The sequence below is a fragment of the Dromiciops gliroides genome, chromosome 3 (genome assembly GCF_019393635.1).
Source record: "Dromiciops gliroides isolate mDroGli1 chromosome 3, mDroGli1.pri, whole genome shotgun sequence".
NCBI lineage: Eukaryota > Metazoa > Chordata > Mammalia > Microbiotheria > Microbiotheriidae > Dromiciops > Dromiciops gliroides.
The window spans coordinates 639,408,807-639,426,061 of NC_057863.1; the positions used below are offsets into that span (position 1 = coordinate 639,408,807).

At 55.5% G+C, this 17,255-nt stretch overlaps 1 protein-coding gene across 2 annotated transcripts in view; it reads right to left on the minus strand.

Annotated features, from left to right (window-relative positions):
• Positions 1-17,255, minus strand: part of MIB2 (MIB E3 ubiquitin protein ligase 2) — a 54,865-nt gene that overhangs the window by 3,097 nt on the left and 34,513 nt on the right. For both annotated transcript variants that reach the window (XM_043996414.1, XM_043996413.1), the window contains exons 5-20: positions 15,363-15,469; positions 14,957-15,151; positions 14,598-14,740; positions 14,330-14,437; positions 14,033-14,137; positions 13,336-13,498; positions 13,026-13,159; positions 12,535-12,683; positions 12,269-12,425; positions 11,619-11,773; positions 11,060-11,186; positions 10,442-10,672; positions 9,539-9,711; positions 9,180-9,388; positions 9,012-9,077; positions 7,752-8,823 (exon numbers count right to left, since the gene is read on the minus strand). In XM_043996414.1, coding sequence (XP_043852349.1) covers positions 8,579-8,823; positions 9,012-9,077; positions 9,180-9,388; positions 9,539-9,711; positions 10,442-10,672; positions 11,060-11,186; positions 11,619-11,773; positions 12,269-12,425; positions 12,535-12,683; positions 13,026-13,159; positions 13,336-13,498; positions 14,033-14,137; positions 14,330-14,437; positions 14,598-14,740; positions 14,957-15,151; positions 15,363-15,469 — 2,467 coding nt within the window. In that variant the 3' untranslated portion in view covers positions 7,752-8,578. The remainder of the gene's footprint in view (positions 1-7,751; positions 8,824-9,011; positions 9,078-9,179; positions 9,389-9,538; positions 9,712-10,441; positions 10,673-11,059; positions 11,187-11,618; positions 11,774-12,268; positions 12,426-12,534; positions 12,684-13,025; positions 13,160-13,335; positions 13,499-14,032; positions 14,138-14,329; positions 14,438-14,597; positions 14,741-14,956; positions 15,152-15,362; positions 15,470-17,255) is intronic.

The window sequence follows — 17,255 nt, forward strand, 5'->3', positions numbered from 1 at the left end:
TGGGGGTGGGGCGGGGGCATCTGTACAAAGGTCTTTCCCTCAGGCTTTCAGCATCCTCTTCTCCAAACGCCAGCATTTCTGAACTCCTTCTGTTCAGAAACTTCGCTGACTATAGGAACAAACTTTTCATCTTGGCATTCAATGCCTTCCAGAGTCCAGCCCTCACCTTCCTTGCCAGTCTTATAGATGAGCATAATATTTAGAGCAAGAAGGCACCTTCAAATTCGTCTGATCGGAGCCCCTCAGGTTTGGGGGGTTTGGGGTTGGTTTTGGGTTTTTTTTGTTTTGTTTTGTTTTGTGTTTTGCGGAGAGTTAAGTAACTTGCCCAGGGTCACACAGCTAGTAAGTGTAAAAGTGTCTGAGGCTGGATTTGAACTCAGGTCCTCCTGAATCCAGGGCTGGTTCTTTATCCACTGTGCCACCTAGCTGCACCCCCACCTTGTTTTTTTTTTTTATTAAATTTTATTTTCAAATAGATGAACTTTTTCACCCTTCCACTTCCTTCCCCGCTGCCTGCCACTGAGAAACCAAGAAAACAAAACCCTTGTTACAAATATGTATAAAATCAATTCCCTCATTAGCCACATCCAAAAAAATAATAATGCCCCAGCCTACCCTCCGAGTCCATCTCTCTATCAGGAAGTGGGCATCATGTTTCATCAGGACTCTCAAGTCTTTTAAAGTTAATTATCTTTACAATGTTGCTGTTAAGTGTATAAATTGTTTCCCGGGTTCTGCTCCCTTCACTTTGTATCAATTCATATAAGTTTGCCCAGGTTTCTCTGAAATACGCCCTTCATCATTTCTGATAGCATAACAATATTTCATCACAATCATACGCCATAACTTGTTCAGCCACCCCTACCCCCCCAGCCATGTTTCCAATTCTTTGCCAACATAAAAAGAACTGCTATAAATATTCTTGTGTGTATGGGTCTGTTTCCTCTGTCTTTGATCTTTTGAGGATAAAATCTTAGTCATGGTATCACTGGGTCAAAGTGTTTGCACAGTTTAGTAACTTTGGGGGCATAATTCCAAATTGTTTTCAAAAATGACTGGACCACATGTTCTCTTTCGCAATATGACTAATGTGGAAATATGTTTTGCATGATTGTACATGCATGATCTATATCAAATTGTTTTCTTTCTCAAGGAGGGGGAGAGGGAAGGAGGGAAAAAACTGGAACTCAAAATTAAAAAAAAAGACTAATGGTAAAATTCATTTTAATATGCAATTGGAAAAATAAAATATAAAATTTTCACATTTGAAAAAAAAAGAATTCCCTCCTTTACTTTCTGACTATAAGCTTCAGGGGAAAAAATAAAAAAAAAAAAAAGATGGCTAGACCAGTTCGTAGCTCCACCAACATTGCAATAATGTCCCTGTTTCCTCACATCCCCTCCAGCATTGGTCATTTTCTGTTTTTGTCCTTTTTGCCAATCAAATGGATGTGAGGTGGAACCTCAGAGTTGTTTTCATTTGCATTTCTCTAATTAATGAATAAGGACATTGTTTTATGGCTATTGATAGCTTGAATTTCTACCTCTAAAAACTGCCTGCTCATCTCCTTTGACCATTTATTAATTGGGGAATGGCTTGTTTGCACAAAATTCTTATCAGTTCCTTCTATATCTTAGAAATGAGACCCGGGGCAGCTAGGTGGCTCAGTGGATAGAGCACCGGCCCTGGATTCAGGAGGACCTGAGTTCAAATCTGGCTTCAGATACTTAACACTTACTAGCTGTGTGACCCTGGGCAAGTCACTTAACCCCAATTGCCACACACACACACACACACACACACACACACACACACAGAGAAATGAGACCTTTATTAGAGAACATTGCTGCAAAGATCCCCTCCAATTTACCTTATTCCCTTCTAATTTTAGATGCTTTGTTTTAGTTTGTGCAAAAAATTTTTAAATTCCATGTAATCAAAATTGCCCATTTTACCTCCTGTGATCCTTTCTATTGCTATTTGCTCGTGAACTCTTCTCCCATCCATACATCTGACAGGAGATTTCTTCCTTGCTCTTCTAATTCATTTCTTTTCTTTTCTTTTCTTTTCCGGTGAGGCATTTGGGGTTAAGTGACTTGCCCAGGGTCACACAGCTAGTAAGTGTTAAGTGTCTGAGGCTGGATTTGCACTCAAGTCCTCCTGAATCCAGGGCCGGTACTCTATCCACTGCACCACCTAGCTGCCCCCTAATCCATTTCTGATGTCACAGCTAAGTCATATATTCATTTGGATCTTAACTCCCTCATTTTATGGAAGAGGAAATAAAGGTCCAGAGAAGGACTTGTCCAAGGTCACCTGATTAATTAGTAGCAGAGCTAAAATTCGAACCTGGGTCCTCATCTCCCATTGTTCCCATCTATGCAGGTGGTACAGTAGATAGAGTAGTAGACAGAGCACTGGGCCTAGAAGACCTGAGTTCAAATCCAGCCTCAGACACTTAACTAGCTTTGTGACCATGGACAAGTCATTAAACCACCACTTCCCTCAGTTTGCTCAACTGTAAAAATAAATAGCATTTTCCTTGCTGGGCTGTTGTGAGGGTCAAATGAGATAATATTTGTAAAAGTACTTAGCACAGGGGCAGCTAGGTAGCGCAATGGATAAAGCACTGGCCCTGGATTCAGGAGGACCTGAGTTCAAATCTGGCTTCAGCCATTTGATACTCACTAGCTGTGTGACCCTGGGCAAGTCACTTAACCCTCATTGCCCCCACAAAAAAGAAAAAGAAAAGTACTTAGCACAGCACCTGATGTATGGTAGAGGCTATATAAATGCTTCTTTCCCCTTTCCTCTATGTATGCTTTGTTCTACCAGGGCTAGTCTCCATGCCACATTCACCCCTGATTCTGGGCTCTGTTTCACATGGGAAGATCTGGCTCATTGTCTCCCTCAATCTGCCCCACTGTGCCCCAGGTCCACCTCCTCCAGAAAAACTTCCACCCTATAACACTCTCTTCCCTCCCTGGGCTCTGATTGACTAAAAGCTTGGTACTCTATCACTTCTGGGGCTTGTCGTGAAGGTAATCACTAGTAATCTTGTATGTCTGGGTAATGTTCTCTCCATACACAACTTGGGTACTCCTTGGGGCAAGGGCACACAGTCCCAGAAAGCTGGGATAGGGCTAACCACCCAGTAGGTAGAATGTCATCTTGACTTCATCTCCCCAGCACTTACCACAGTGCCTGGCACATAGTAGGTGCTTAATAAATCGATAAATGAATATTCAAGAAATGTTCAAATGCATGGAGTGAATGAATGAATGAATGAATGATTGAATGGATGGATGTTTGTACCCTCTCCCAGCTATGTGTAAATGAGTGAACTTATTGTGACTGAATGATGGCTGGGGCAGTGAAAGAATGAATGTTTGCGAATGAATGACTGTGTTTGAGAAATGAATTCATTGGGAACAAGTGAATTTGTGAGGGAAGGAATGAATGTGAGTGGATGTGTGTGAGCTGTGAATGAATGCATGTGGAAATGAATAAATGAATGAAACCCACCCCTTCTTGTGTCCCAAGGGGCTAGGAATTACTTGGAAAAGGTCTGAAGTGACCTCCTTGGCTGCACCCTGCCTTCCCACCAAGAGGATGGTCCAGCATTGCCACAAAGAGGGCTGATACCAAGGTGGCAGCTGTTGGGGGTGGGGGTGGGGGCGGGAATGCTCCCAAACTAACTCTTTACTACCTTCTGTTTGAGAAACTCAGTCAGACTTGGCCCTAAAGAAGCACATCCTGACTTGTCTATGTGCAAGCCAGGATGGGACTAGGGAAGGTGTGTGGGGGGGGGCAGGGGAACGGTCTGGTTGGCCCCAACCATTTGAAGCAAAAAGGCCAGCTAGGGATTCTTGGAAAGTGTGGTTCTTTCCCTGCCTCCAGCCGCCGCCCCACACTCTTGGCTGGGTCGGACTCCCCTGGACCTGTTCCCTCCTTCCCTTTCCAACACCAAATATTTGCTCAGGATGTGGCTTCCCTGGCCAGAGCAGGCTGTTACCAGGAGACGCAGCTCCCCCAGCCTCCTTGTGGAGTGGAGGGCAGGGAGAAGGACCCTGGCCTGGAGACAACACGAAGACCACTGAACTTGTTCAATGCCCTTCCTGGAGAGTGACGTTGAGATCCCAGGGGATCTGGGAGGCTTCTGGAGTAGGGCAGATAGATACCTGGACTAGCTGCCTGACCAGCCCCAATGTGTGAGGACCCCAGGGAAATTAAATGGGGAGATGGGCAAGTGAGATCACAGTGTGGGTACAGGAGAATAAAGAGGGGTGCAAAGAGGCTACCTTAGAGTGGGGGTTTTGAGCCTGGGGTCTGGGGGGAGAGGTCTGTGAAGCTGAATGGGGGGTGGAGATGACATCTTTCCTTTCCCTAACTTCTAACTGAAATCTAGCATTTCTTTGAATTCTTTTAAAGCATTGTTGGGAAAAGGAACCCATCCACCGGCAGAGGGGTCCCCGGTCCCTAAGAGGCTCTGAATCTTTGCCTTAGCAGGAGAGAGAAGGGGTGAGGTGAGGTTGGGAAGGGAGGGGTGACCAAGAGGGAGACTGAAGCGAAGGACCAAGTCAGAGGAGAACGGAAAGTGCTGGGCTTTCATTCTCTTTCCCTTGCTCGATTTTTCCAGGGTCAAGGGAAAAAGGATGTGTGAACGAAGAGAGAAAGAGGGAAAGAGGAGAATGGGTCATCATCTAAGCCTAGCCTAGGGGACGGAGCTCTAGACCCCAAGGCAGGACAAAAGTGGATGCCCTTGGGCAAGTCATTTCACCTCAGCCTCAGTGTTCTCCTCTGAAAAATTGGGATATCATAATAGCAACCTGCCACACAGGTCTGTTATAAAGGACCAAAGGAAATAGCACGCGATAGAGTGATATTAGCTGGTGGCATTATTCCGCCCTCCCTGTCCTATTAGACAAAGCCCAGGTGTTATTTGCCTTTCTGTCTTTTTAGTGTGGTCAGGGGAAGTCAGGCACAGAGAGGGTGTGTGTGTGTGTGTGTGTGTGTGTGTGAAAGGGAAGATCACCTCAGATGAGTGTGTCTGGCTCAGCCCCTGGGTCTCAGCCCTTGGGGCCCAACCCTAGGCTTGGGCTCTCCTTCCTTCAGGAATATGAGGTTTGGGGAGGCGGGGTTCCTTGTTCCCTTTTCTTTCCCACCTTCCCATCTTTCATTTTTGTTTGTTTTTTTGTGGGGCAATGAGGGTTAAGTAACTTGCCCAAGGTCACACAGCTAGTAAGTGTCAAGTGTCTGAGGCTGGATTTGAACTCAGGTCCTCCTGAATCCAGGGCTGGTGCTTTATCCGCTGTGCCATCTAGCTGTCCCCCCACCCTCTGCTCTTGTGAAAACAGACTGGTCTCTCCCTCCTTCCCGGGATCTCCATTTCCCCCTCTGGGTCCCACCCACCTCACACTTCCCCAGTGCTCTCCTCTGGACCCTTGCCTCCAGCCGTGGTAGCAGGGGGAGGGGTCCTGAAGCAGTCAGCTGCCCCAGATCCGGGGTACTGCTGTTCATAAATGGCTTAGGAAAGGGCTACCCATGCCCAGCTGGGAGGCACAAGGGATAGAGATCACTGGGTCTAGAGTCAGGAAGACCCGAGTTCAGATTTAACCTCAGAGACACTAGCTGTGTGATCCTGGTCAAGTAGCTTAACCGCTGCCTGCCTCAGTTTCCTCACCTGCAAAACAGCACCTACCTGCCAGGGTTGCTGTAAGGATAAAAAAAAAAATATGAAAAGATAAGCTGCTGAGGACAAGCCTGGCACAGTATTATTCCCTTACCCTTTGTTGTTCAGTCAAGTCTGACTTGGGGGTTTTCTTTCGTTTTTTTTTTTTTAGTGAGGCAACTGGGGCCAAGTGACCCGCCCAGGGTCACACAGTCAGCAAGTGTCAAGTGTCTGAGGCCAGATTTGAACTCAGGTCCTCCTGACTCCAGGGCCGGCGCTCCATCCACTGCGCCACCCAGCTGCCCCCTCAGGGGTTTTCTTGGCTAAGATATTGGAGGGGGTTGCCATTTCTTTCTCCTGCTCATTTTACAGATGAGGAAACTGAGGCAAACAGGGTGAAGTGACTTGCCCAGGGTCACCCAGCTAGTGTCTGAAGCTGGATTTGAACTCAGCTTTTCCTGACTCCAGACCCAGATCTCTTTCCACTGCGCCGCCCCTCAAATGACTGATCAAGGTTATACTGGAAATGAACAACAGTCAGGATCTGAACCCAGGACTCCAGAGCCAGTGCTCTGGGACACCAAAAATTAGCAAGGAGGTAAAGATCTTATCTCCCCTCGGGCCAGGGGCTGTTTTCCTCAGCTCCTGCTACCCTTCAGGATAACCCAGCCTGGAACATCTTCCCTCTTAGAATTAGGCTTCCTTCCTTCAAGCCTCAGCTCTGGGACCTCCTCCTCTAGGAAGCCTTTCCTGATTGCACCCTTCTCTCCTCCAAGCTGCTCATGTGTTCTCCATCCTCAAATTACCCACTTGACTTTTGCACATGGATGTAGGAAATGCCCAAGAAGGGCACGCCCTCTGCCAATGCAGACCTGAGCCCAATCCTGGCTTTGTCTTAGAGTTGCCCCAGGCAGAGGCTCAGTTGGCACCAGTCAGACTGAACCAGAGATGGGCCTAGAACTCTGGGTTTACATCGTCTTCCCCATCCCCACCTAGAAGGTAAGGTCCTTGAGGGCAGGGACTGGATTTTTGTCTTTATACCCATGGGCATTGGGTGCCACCCAGATCCAGGGAAGGGGCCTGTGGGGATGGGGAGAGGAACTGCTGAGGGGTGGGCCTCCAAAGCCACCCGACCACAGGAGTCGGCTGCCCACACAGCCACCCCCTCGCCATGTGGCACCAGCAGAAAGAGCCAGGTTTCAATTACAGCCATTTCCTCAATAAATTGTCTTATGGAAGTGAGATAAAACACTCATAACATCCAAACCAGGAAATGAAAAGTCCTTGAGGTTGCATAGATGTCTATGGGGACTGCAGGGAGACAGCCTGGGGCCGGATTTGAATTCAAGGCTCGCTTCTGCCCTGGGCGTTTCACTCTCAAGAGCCACATTTCAGGCAAAGAGAGAGAGGGACAGGCAGGGCCCCGCTGGGGAGCAGTGGGAGTTTTGTCCGAGGGGAGGGAGGCTGGGCACAGACGGCCAGAGGAAGGGGTCAGACTCATCTGTCTGGGAGTGCAATGGATGAAGGACAAAAGGAAGAATTAACCAGCACTCAGTGAAAGGACAGTGGAGGAAGGAGACCAGCAAGGGGACTGGTGGGCACGGAGCCCACACCTGCTACAAAGCAGGGCATTCTCCATGGGTCTGAGCTCCACAGAGGCCCAGGCCCCTGAATGGCGCCCACTGCGAGGGCAATGGGAAGCCCAGAGGCCTCTCTGGAGAGCGAGCTAGGGCCTGGGAGCTGGCTGACTCCAGTGGGGCCAAGTGAGGCCAGGGAACTGGAGGCTTTCCCAACGAAGTCAGCGGCCAAGCCCAACATGGGCCCTGGGGGAGCCAAGGCCCACAGGGCTATGCTGGTTGAGGCACAAAGCAGGGGAAGGGAGGGAGGCACCCTCTGCTCCGGGCAGGGAGCCTGGGCCTCTGCCCTGATCCCTGGGGTGCAGCACAGGCCGAGGAGGCCTGCCCCACCCAGAGGGACCCCGAGCCCCCCCCCCATCTGCCCTATCCCCCCTCCAAGAACAGGCAGACACCAGGAGGGACCAAATTCATTTTTCCTTTTATAAAATGCGCGCGCGCACACGTGTGTGTGTGTGTGTGTATGTGTGTGTGTGTGAGTGTGAGAGAGAGAGAGAGAGAGAGAGAGAGAGAGAGTGTGTGTGTGTGTGTGTTTGGGGGTTGCAAAGGCAGATACTAGAAAGATGGCTCTTGTAGAACAGGGCACAGCTGGTGCCTGGGCTGGGGGGTTCAGATAGCTGATGGGGGATGCGGGGAATCACAACACGCACGCCACACACAGAGCTCACGGGCAGAGGATGAGAAGCACTGGGTCCCCTGGGCACACACAGCAGCCGGCTTGGCTTCCCATGGGGGAAGTCCCTGAAGCCCCATGGGGTGGACTGGCCAGTGAGAGACTGGAGAAGATGGTGACCATGAAGAGGCCCCCCCCCATCCACCTGGGCCCCCAGGCTGCCAGCAGGAGCCCGTCCCGGCAGGGGCACCAGACTTTGAGGCCCAAGCCCTGGCCACCTCTAGGCCGGGTCCTAGCCTGCCCAAAGCCAGCAGTAGGAGGAGTCTTTGTCAGCACGGTGGGGTGCTGGGTGCCTGCAGGGGCCGCAGGCAGCATGTAACCCCAGTGCCCTCTTCAGCTGCCCACGAGGCTGTGCCCCAGGCTGCTGTTCTGGGGAGGTGCCACCCAGCCCACACCTCCCCCACCACCTAAAGTGCAAAATCCCTGGATGCTTGGCCCACAGCCCCCTTCCTGCCCATGGCTTAGGCCTCCTTGGGCAGCAAGAGAAGGGCCCACGGACACATCAGAGCATCAAAGGCCTCTCTCGGGCAGGCTGCCCGCCTCAGGAGGGGGGTGCCCTGGCCTTCTGGATCCCGCAGAGGCCCGTGTCCTCGTGAGGCTCAGACAAAGATCTGGATGCGGTCGCGGATGGCCTGGCGGCAGATGGGGCAGACGCTGAGCGCTGAGCTGCAGTCGAGGCAGGAGCCGTGACCGCACTGGAACACCAGGCGGATGTGGCTGTCAATGCAGATGGGGCAGGTCATGCGCTCCTCCATCTGCCGGTAGCGGCTCTGCAGCTCCTCCATCAGCTGCCGCTGGCCTGCACACTCCAGCCCCGACAGGCTGCTCTCCACCTCGCTGCTGTCTGGGGGCCCAACACAGTAGGGGGAGGTCAGAGGGCTTCTCCAGCCTGGCCCTGAGCGTCTTGGCCCCTCCTCTCTGGGAACATGGTCCTCCATACGAGCGCCCAACCACAGGGGAGCCTCACCCCACCCCACCAAGGGTGAGCTAAGAAGGGGGGCCTCCCTCCACCCCCCTGCTGCCTCCCCCCACCTTGTCGAAGCTTCTTGTTGATTGTCACTTGGCAGCGGATGCATTTCTTCATCCTGCGGGAACACTCTGAGGACAAGCACAAATGACCAGGGGGCTCTAATCAAGGGTGGGCAGCCCCCATGTCTCCCCTACACCCCCCATCCCCTCCCTGGCCCCTCCCCACCTCACCTTCACACACGATGCTGTGCTGGCAGGGCAGGAAGAGCACCAGCAGGGCCAGTTCGGAGCAGACGAGGCACTCAGAGGGCCCGGCCCCTGGCCCACCACTGCCGCCGCCTGCCCCACCCACGCTCAGGTTGGTCATGGTGTTGGGTGTGCTGTGCATCCTCCGAAGCCCACAGCTCCTCCCTGTGCTGCCCAGAGAGCCCTGCTGCTCCCTGCCCAAGGATTGAGGAGGAAAGAGAGAGAAGGGTCACTGGCCTTGTGGCAGTGAGGGCTCGGGCCGGCCCTCCTCCACACAAACGCCCCATCACAAGCTCTCGGTCTGCAGGGACACACCCCTTGCCCCACTCTGACCTCAGTCCCACCTGAATCTCTGAGCAAAGCCCCGAATGGCCTGGGCCACCCGTCCATCTGTGACCACATCCAAGGGGCTCTTGCCCCGGTGGTTGGCATAGTTCACGTCAGCACCCTCTTGGGCCAGGAAGCAAGCAATGGCAATGCCCACAGTCAGCTCTGTGCTGCCCAGGAAGCCGGAGACCTGGGAGAGGAAGGGGGAGGTAGCAGAGAGGCCCTCTGGGGCCATGAGGCCTACAGCAGGCTGTAGCCCCCAGGGAGCTGTTTAGGCCAGAGCCATGCCCCCAGGAGGAAGGTGTGGGTGAGAGTCAGGGCAGGAGCACCCAACACAGAGAGCAGGCCCACAGGCTCCCCATGGGCATGCCAGCCCAGAGCCTATAGTTCTTAGGGGTCAGTGCCCCGGGTCCAAGGTGGGAGGGAGATGCAGACCTGGACAAGGTGGGGGCCCCCGGGCAGGAACTCCCGGCCCCAGCTTCAGCACAGCCCCCAGCAGTGCCCCAAAAAGGGGCTGAGCTGGCCACAAGGACCAGAGGGGGGACACGGAGGGCGGCTGGTGCCCTGTTACCCATCTGAAGGCCTCTTTCCTGAGCTTCACATACAGGGCCTTTTCCTGAGCCAGGAATTTTATGTGGGGGAAGAAAGGGAAAAGCAGCTGGCACAAGGAAAAAGGCTGCTTCTGTAGCCCCGGGCCGCACCGCACCACACCCCCAGCCTGGGGAGGCCTTGGCTGCTGGACCTCCTGCTGCTCCAGGAGTCTGTGTGCCAGGGAAGGGCCTGGAGGCGGTAGGACCATGGGCCCTCCGGAGGCCAAGCGACTATCAAGTCACTGGCATACACCCACTTTATAGAAGAGCAGCCACATCCAGGGCCCTCAGTCCGGGGTTAGCCTCCCGATGCCCACCCCCATGTCCTACCCTGGAGAAGAGTGAGGCCCCTTCCCCCGCACCGGTGGCCTCAGCCGGGGGGGCCAGCAGCTGGTGTTTCTCCAGGGCGATGTGCATGGCAGTGTCCCCAGCCTCGTCCTCGGCATTGACATCACTGCCGGCGCTCACAAGCAGGAGCAGCAGCGCCACGTGGGCCTGGGTCACTGCCAGGTGCAGCGGCAGCTGGTGGCGATTGTTGCGGAGGTTCACGTCACAGCGACCCTGCAGGCAGAGGGGGCCCCTGGGTGTCAGGCTCAGGAGCCAGGCCCCCCGGGGAGCAGAGCAGGAGGCTCCTGGGCTGGTCAGCTGGGATAGCCTCCCACGGGCCCCCCGGGGCATCATCCAGAGGCTACACCCCCCAGCGGGTGGCTCTCCTGTCCACCTGTGGTTCTCCACTCCTCTGACCAATCCTCCCAGGGAATGGGCTACCCACCCACCCTGGAGGCCTTCTTGAGCACTCAGGCTGCCAACGTGGCTTTGTCTCACAGACAAGGACAGAAGCCCAGAGAGGGACAGTGCCTTGCTCAGGTCACACAGCTGGGCCTCAGTCTCACTCAAGGACCCCATCCCTGCCCCCACCCACATGCCCTGCCCTCCACCAGCCCCAACCTCTTTGATGAGGATCTCGGCCACCTCCCGGTGGTTATTGAGGGCGGCGAGGTGGAGGGCCGTGAAGCCATCATCCTTTTTGGTGTCTACTAGCTGCCGGGCCCGGGCCAAGATTCTCCTGACGGCTCTGCCAAGAGGAAAGGGGCTCGTGGGGGCCCTGGGCACTGGCTGTGTGGAGGTCTGGGAGGGAGGGCAGGAGCCTGCCATGGGCAGAGATCTCAGGGTCTGGCGAGGCCCCTTGCTCAAAGTCCCCGAGCAGATGGTGTCAGAAGTGGGATCTGAACCCAGCTCCTCTGACCCAGGGCCACGGCTCCTTCCTGGGGAAGGGAGCCTCCTGGGCTGCTGCCCTGGAGTTGGGCCTCAGGCTGCTGGGGTGGGAGCCTTCCCCCAGCCACACCTCCGAGTGGGAGCGCTTAGGGCACCTCGGCTCTGCCCCCCGCAGGGACATGAGGCCCCTGCCTGCCCTCCGAGGGGGCCGGGGACTGGGTGCCAGGGCCTTGCTTCTGGTCCAGCCCTGGGTCCCAATCATGGGTCCCAGACCCCGCCTGACCCCACTCACAGCGCGCTGCCTTTGAGTGCCGCATGGTGGAGAAGGCTGAAGCCTTGGCAATTGGAGGCGGTGAAGTCAATGGTGGGCACCTCGGTGAGGATCTCGATGATGCCCTTGGCATCTGCTGAGATGGCACAGTGCAAGGGAGTGTCTCCACACATGTCCTATGGGAATGCCAATGACTTGGCTCAGGCTCTGTGCCCACAGGCTGGATGCCCACCGAGTGCAGGGTGAGGCTGCAGGGGCCGTCCACACCCCCAGGGCAGCCCCTTCCCAAGGTCCTGTGAGGACTTATAGGAGGGAAGATGCTCCAGGCCATGGCCGTGGGGGACGGGGTTCTAGTGAGGATGCAGTGAGATCACATGGGAGAACCCATTTGCCAACTTGTAAATACAACATCAATGCCAGTGGATTCAGTGGGTTATGCAGGGTGACCAAGCATGGCTGAGAAGGGGTGGATGGGCCAGGAGAGGTGGGGGGGGCAGGGGAGATGAGAAAGGAGATTGGGGGAGATCAGGGGAGATCGGGGGGTTGGGGGGACTCAGGGGAGATCAGGAAGGAGATTGGGGGAGATCAGGGGAATCAGGGGAAATGGAGAGGGGAATCAAGAGGATTGGGGGAGATTGGGAGAACTCAGGGGAGATCAGGGCACAACGTACAGGAATATTGACATCACAGCCTTGCTCACACAGGACACGTGCCACCTCCCGGAAGCCCTTGCGGACAGCCACATGCAGGGCAGTGCACTTGGCATTATTGATCAAGTTGGCATTTGCTCCCCGGCTCAGCAGCACCCGAGCCACTTCGGCCTGATTCCTGGATGAGAAGAGACATGGGCAGCATTGCTGGGGGGGGCAGGCCTGAGGGACCATGTGCCCCCTGGGAAGGCCTGCCCGTGTACCCACTGCCCTCCTGGGCACCTTACCCAAAGGCCGCATAATGCAGTGCGGTATCCCCCTCATCGTCCCGCACATCTGTGCCCGCGTGGGCCTGGAGGAGCAACCGTACCAGCTCCACCTGGCCGAGGTGGGCGGCCACCTGGAGGGCCGTGCGGCCCTGGTTCCTGACATCCACCTGCAGGATGGGCATGAGCTGGGGTCAGGCAATGACCATCCAGGCCCTTCACCCCAGGGGGCTGGGCCAGACTAATTTTATCACTTTTTCCCTATGTGTGTCACTTTTGAATCCATCCCTCCTCAGCCATGTAACAAACAATAAAAATTAAAGAGGAAGGAATGGCAGCTGAGCAAACACAGCCCCTCCCCCCCCCCCATGAGGGAGTCCTGAGGCACCTGAGACAGAGGTGGCGAAGACAGGTGTGGGGGCAAGGCCTTCCGAGGGCACAAGCAAAAAGGCCTAGTGAGCATGGCCGGGCAGGGCCTGGGGCGGGGAGGGGGGGGCCTGCCACACCCTTGCCTTGTCTGGATGCCTCTTCACCAGCTCCAGCACCCTGGCGACGTTGCCATGAGCCACCTCGGTCACCAGCCGCCCCGGTTGCTCAGGGTCACTCTTCTGGGCGAGCAGCTTCTCCAGGACAGCGCCCAGGGAGCCTGGGGGAGCCCAAGGCCTCAGTGAGTCCAGGGGAGCTCCCAGCCGACCCTCTGCCCGCCTGAGGGAGCTAGGGAGGAGGGGAGATCCTACCCACGCTCGCTCCTGGCCCGGCCCGGAGCAGCCTCGGCCCCCCACAGAGGGAGGCCTCGCCTACAGGCGCCCGCCGCTTCCTTACTCTTCGGCTCCTTGGCGCTCTCTGCAGCATTCAGGTTGGCATCTGCCTCCGAGTGGTACGCCGTCAGGCAGGCGGGGTTGAAAGTCCAGGACTGACCTCCGACAGATACCCTCAAGTCTCCATCCCCAAAAACCTTCATCACTTTCCCAATGTGCCCCAGGGCCTGTGAGAGGGAAGGTGGAGTCAGGGCAGCCACACTGTATGTGAGTGGTTCTGGGGGGGGATCAGACAGGCCGGGGAGGAGAAGGCCCGGCAGGAGGGCCGGACAGCAGGCAGACACAGGGCCAGACTCCTGGAGGAGGCTCCATCGGACTGGACAGGCCCTGAGCAGGGACAGGCACACGGCAGGAGCTTAAGAAATGGGTGGCCAGGGGGTGGCTAGGTGGCGCAGTGGATAAAGCACCGGCCCTGGATTCAGGAGTACCTGAGTTCAAATCCGACCTCAGACACTTGACACTTACTAGCTGTGTGACCCTGGGCAAGTCACTTAACCCCTATTGCCCCGCAAAAAAAAAAAAAAAAGAAACGGGTGGCCGGCCTATGAGGCCCTGCTTAGACAGCCATAGCAGACGGGCCTGGGGTGGGGGGGGAGGGTGGAGGCCTGCAGCTCCTTCTAGAGGCAGGAGAGATGGCAGAGCACACCCCTGGGTGCAAGGACCCCTTTCCCCCAGCCAGTGAAGGGGTAGGGGCCACTCACCAGAGCCATGTCGTCCGTCCACTCCCCGTGTCCGGCCTGCAGCCGCTTCACTGTTTCCAGATCACCGATGACCCGGACCACGTCACCGACCCAAAACGTGTTATGCTACAGGAGAAAATGGGGGGTGCTGGGATGGGGCCAGAGGCAGGCTGGGAGGTGCCAGAAGTTGGGGGAGGGCACAGAGGGGCCCAGCCTTAGCTTTGGGGGCCCTCGCCTCCCTGGGCCTCAGTTTCTTTATCTTTACCCTAAATGGCCGGTGGCCAGGCACTCTTGGTGCCTGCTCTCCCCAGCACTCACTTTGGTCAGGGCGCCGGGGTGGAAGGTCCAGCGGGCGTCACTATTGAACTGTACTCGCACGTCACCACGGTCAGTGATCCGGTGGACTGTGCCTGTCTGACCAATGAACTGCAGCCGTGGGAGGGAGACAGAGGCAGAGAAACGACTTCCTCAGCAGCTGCTGGGCACGGGGGTGTTGCCACCCCCCACCCCTCAGTGGTTGCCCAGGCAGCCCCCCGCCCCCGCCAGCCTAGACAGGAGCGCCCTCAGGGGCTATGCCAGGCCTCACCTCGGCCATCTTGGGGTTCCAGCCTCCATGGCCCTCCTGCATCTCCCGGAGAATGTCCATGGCCAGCAGACACTTGACCTTGTCTCCGTGCTGGAAGGGGGGGCTCTCGGTGCTCGCCTTCCGCTGCAGCTCGGCAGGCTTGCCTGGAGTTGGGGCAGACGACACTCCAGGTGAGTACATGGGGGGGGGGGGCAGGTGTGGCCTCCACGGGGCAGCCTCCCCCACCTCTTCAGACCCATGAAGCAGATGAATAGGGCCCCAGCCATCCCAGACCGAGGTGGTGGCCCACCTTGGGGCCCCAGGGCCGCCGGGATACTCTGAAGGAAAGGGGCACGGAGGAGGGTGGTGCTCCACCGTACCTAGCCTCGGGAGGTGCTCTTTGTAATAGAATCCTCCCGGCGCCTCCACCACACACTTGAGGTCCACCTTCCCCTTGTGCCCCACGCGATAGACGTTGGTGGTGCCGTCGGCCCAGGTCACGCTTGCCACGCTGCGGCCTGTCTCCACATCCCATCCACGGATGTCCATCACACGGCCTGGCTTCCCCTCGCCCCCTGGGAAGACGCTGCCAGCTGTTCCTCCATCCCTCCGTCTTCCGGCTCCTCGAGCCTCCCTCCCTCTCAGGTGCCCAGGGCCCAGCTCTGACACTGGGGACCTGCTCTCCTCACAGCCTGCCTAGTGCCAGGCTCTGTGTGGGCACACACGTCACTCTAGGAGGGCAAGCAGGATTCCAGGCCCGCCCCACGTTGCCCTCTTTCCACTCACCATCCTGATTGCCCCATTCCCAGTCTGGGCCCCGGAGGACCTTGGCGCCTTGGAAGATGCCCCTCAGGGTGACTCGAGGAAGGTTGTGGCGGGCACTCACTGTGACCCTGCAAGAGAGCGTGGCACTGAGCTGGCCCATCAGACGGACAGACACCTCCCTCCCCCAAAGCACAAGGCCAGGGCCCAAAGCAAGGGGGTATCTGGGCCAGGGACGTCTTTCTTCTCAGGCAGCTAGGTGGCGCCATAGTGGAGAGAGTGCTGGGCCTGGAGTCAGGAAGCCCCAAGTTCAAATCTATCCTCAGACACTTACTAGCTGGGTGACCCCGGGAAAGTCACTGAACCTGTTTGCCTCAGTTTCCTCAACTGTCAAATGAGAATTATAACAGCACCTAGCTCCTAGGGTGGTAGTGAAGACCCAGTCAGATAATAATTGTAAAGCACCTGGCCCAGTGCCTGGCAGACAGCAGGCATGTAACACTTATCCCTCCTCCTCCTCCTTCTTTTCCCTCTCTGGGTTGCTATTCCCCCTAATATTGACAGGGGCCATACTGCTCACTGACAGGCAAAGGAAGGGGCAGCCGGGGGAGGGTGGGGGAAGTGACCCGGGGGAAGGGGGTCATCCTTACCAGACGCCTCCCCTCCTCCAACAGCTCCCTCTGCCCACCCAGGGACCAGGCATTAGGCCACTCCTCGCCACCGGAAGGCCTTTAGCTGGCACACAGCAGGCACTTAATAAATGCTTGCTGATGGCCTACAGCCTTGAGAGGAAGGAGATTGTGAGAGATGAGGGGGAGAAGGCCCGACGTAAGCAAACACACGCCCTTGACACTGGGAGAGTCCATCTCGAGGAATGGGAAGCAGCAGGCCAACAAAGCGGCTCCCATGTCAAAAGGCCCAGGTTCAAACCCGGCTCTAGTTCTGAGAGCCTACGAGAGACCATGGAGGCTGCCCAGGGAGCTCACCCACACCCTCTGACCTTGGGAGGAAACGGAGAAGAGAGCCAAGGCCCAACGAAGAGGGCCGTGGCACCAGAAACAGGCACAAAGCCCGATCCTGAGAACGACAAGGTAGGCGACCTGATGCCAATTCCTTCAGAACATTTGAAACCATGTTAAGAGGGAGCTTTGTGAAAGGGAAGAGGGACTCGTGTGAACTAGCACGGGGCATTAACAGGTCGTGCAGGACCCATCGAATTCCTTTTTACAAGGGAACAGCACTTGCAGAATATGTATTTGGATTCCAGCAAGATGAGTGGAAGAGTCCGTCACTAATACCCCTCACATCTATCTAATGGAATACTATTGTGCAGTAAGAAGTGACAAGCATGGGGGCAGCTAGGTGGCCCAGCGGATAAAGCCCCAGCCCTGGATTCAGGAGGACCTGAGTTCAAATCTGACCTTGATACTTGCTAGCTGTGTGACCCTGGGCAAGTCACTTAACCCTCATTGCCCCACCCCGCCCCCCAAAAAGTGCCGAGGAGGCAGATTTCAGAAAAACTTGGACAGACTTACATGAACTGATACAAAGTGAAATACTCAGAACCAAAAGAACATTGTACACAGTAACAGCAACATTGTGCAATGATCAGCTGTGATAGACTTAACTCTTCTCAGCAGTGCAATGATCCAAGAAAATTCCAAAGGATTCATGATGGAAAATGTTCTCCACACCCAGAGAAAGAACTGTGGAGTCTGAAAGCAAACTGAAGTATACTATTTCCACTTTTTTTTTCCTTTGGGTCTGTTTCTTCTTTCACAACTGTGACTAATATAGAAATATGCTTTATATGATCACACATATATAACCTCTATCAGATTCTTTACCATTTTAGGAAGAGGGGAGGAAAGGGAGGGAGAAAAATTTGGACCTTAAAATTTTGTAAAAATTAATGCT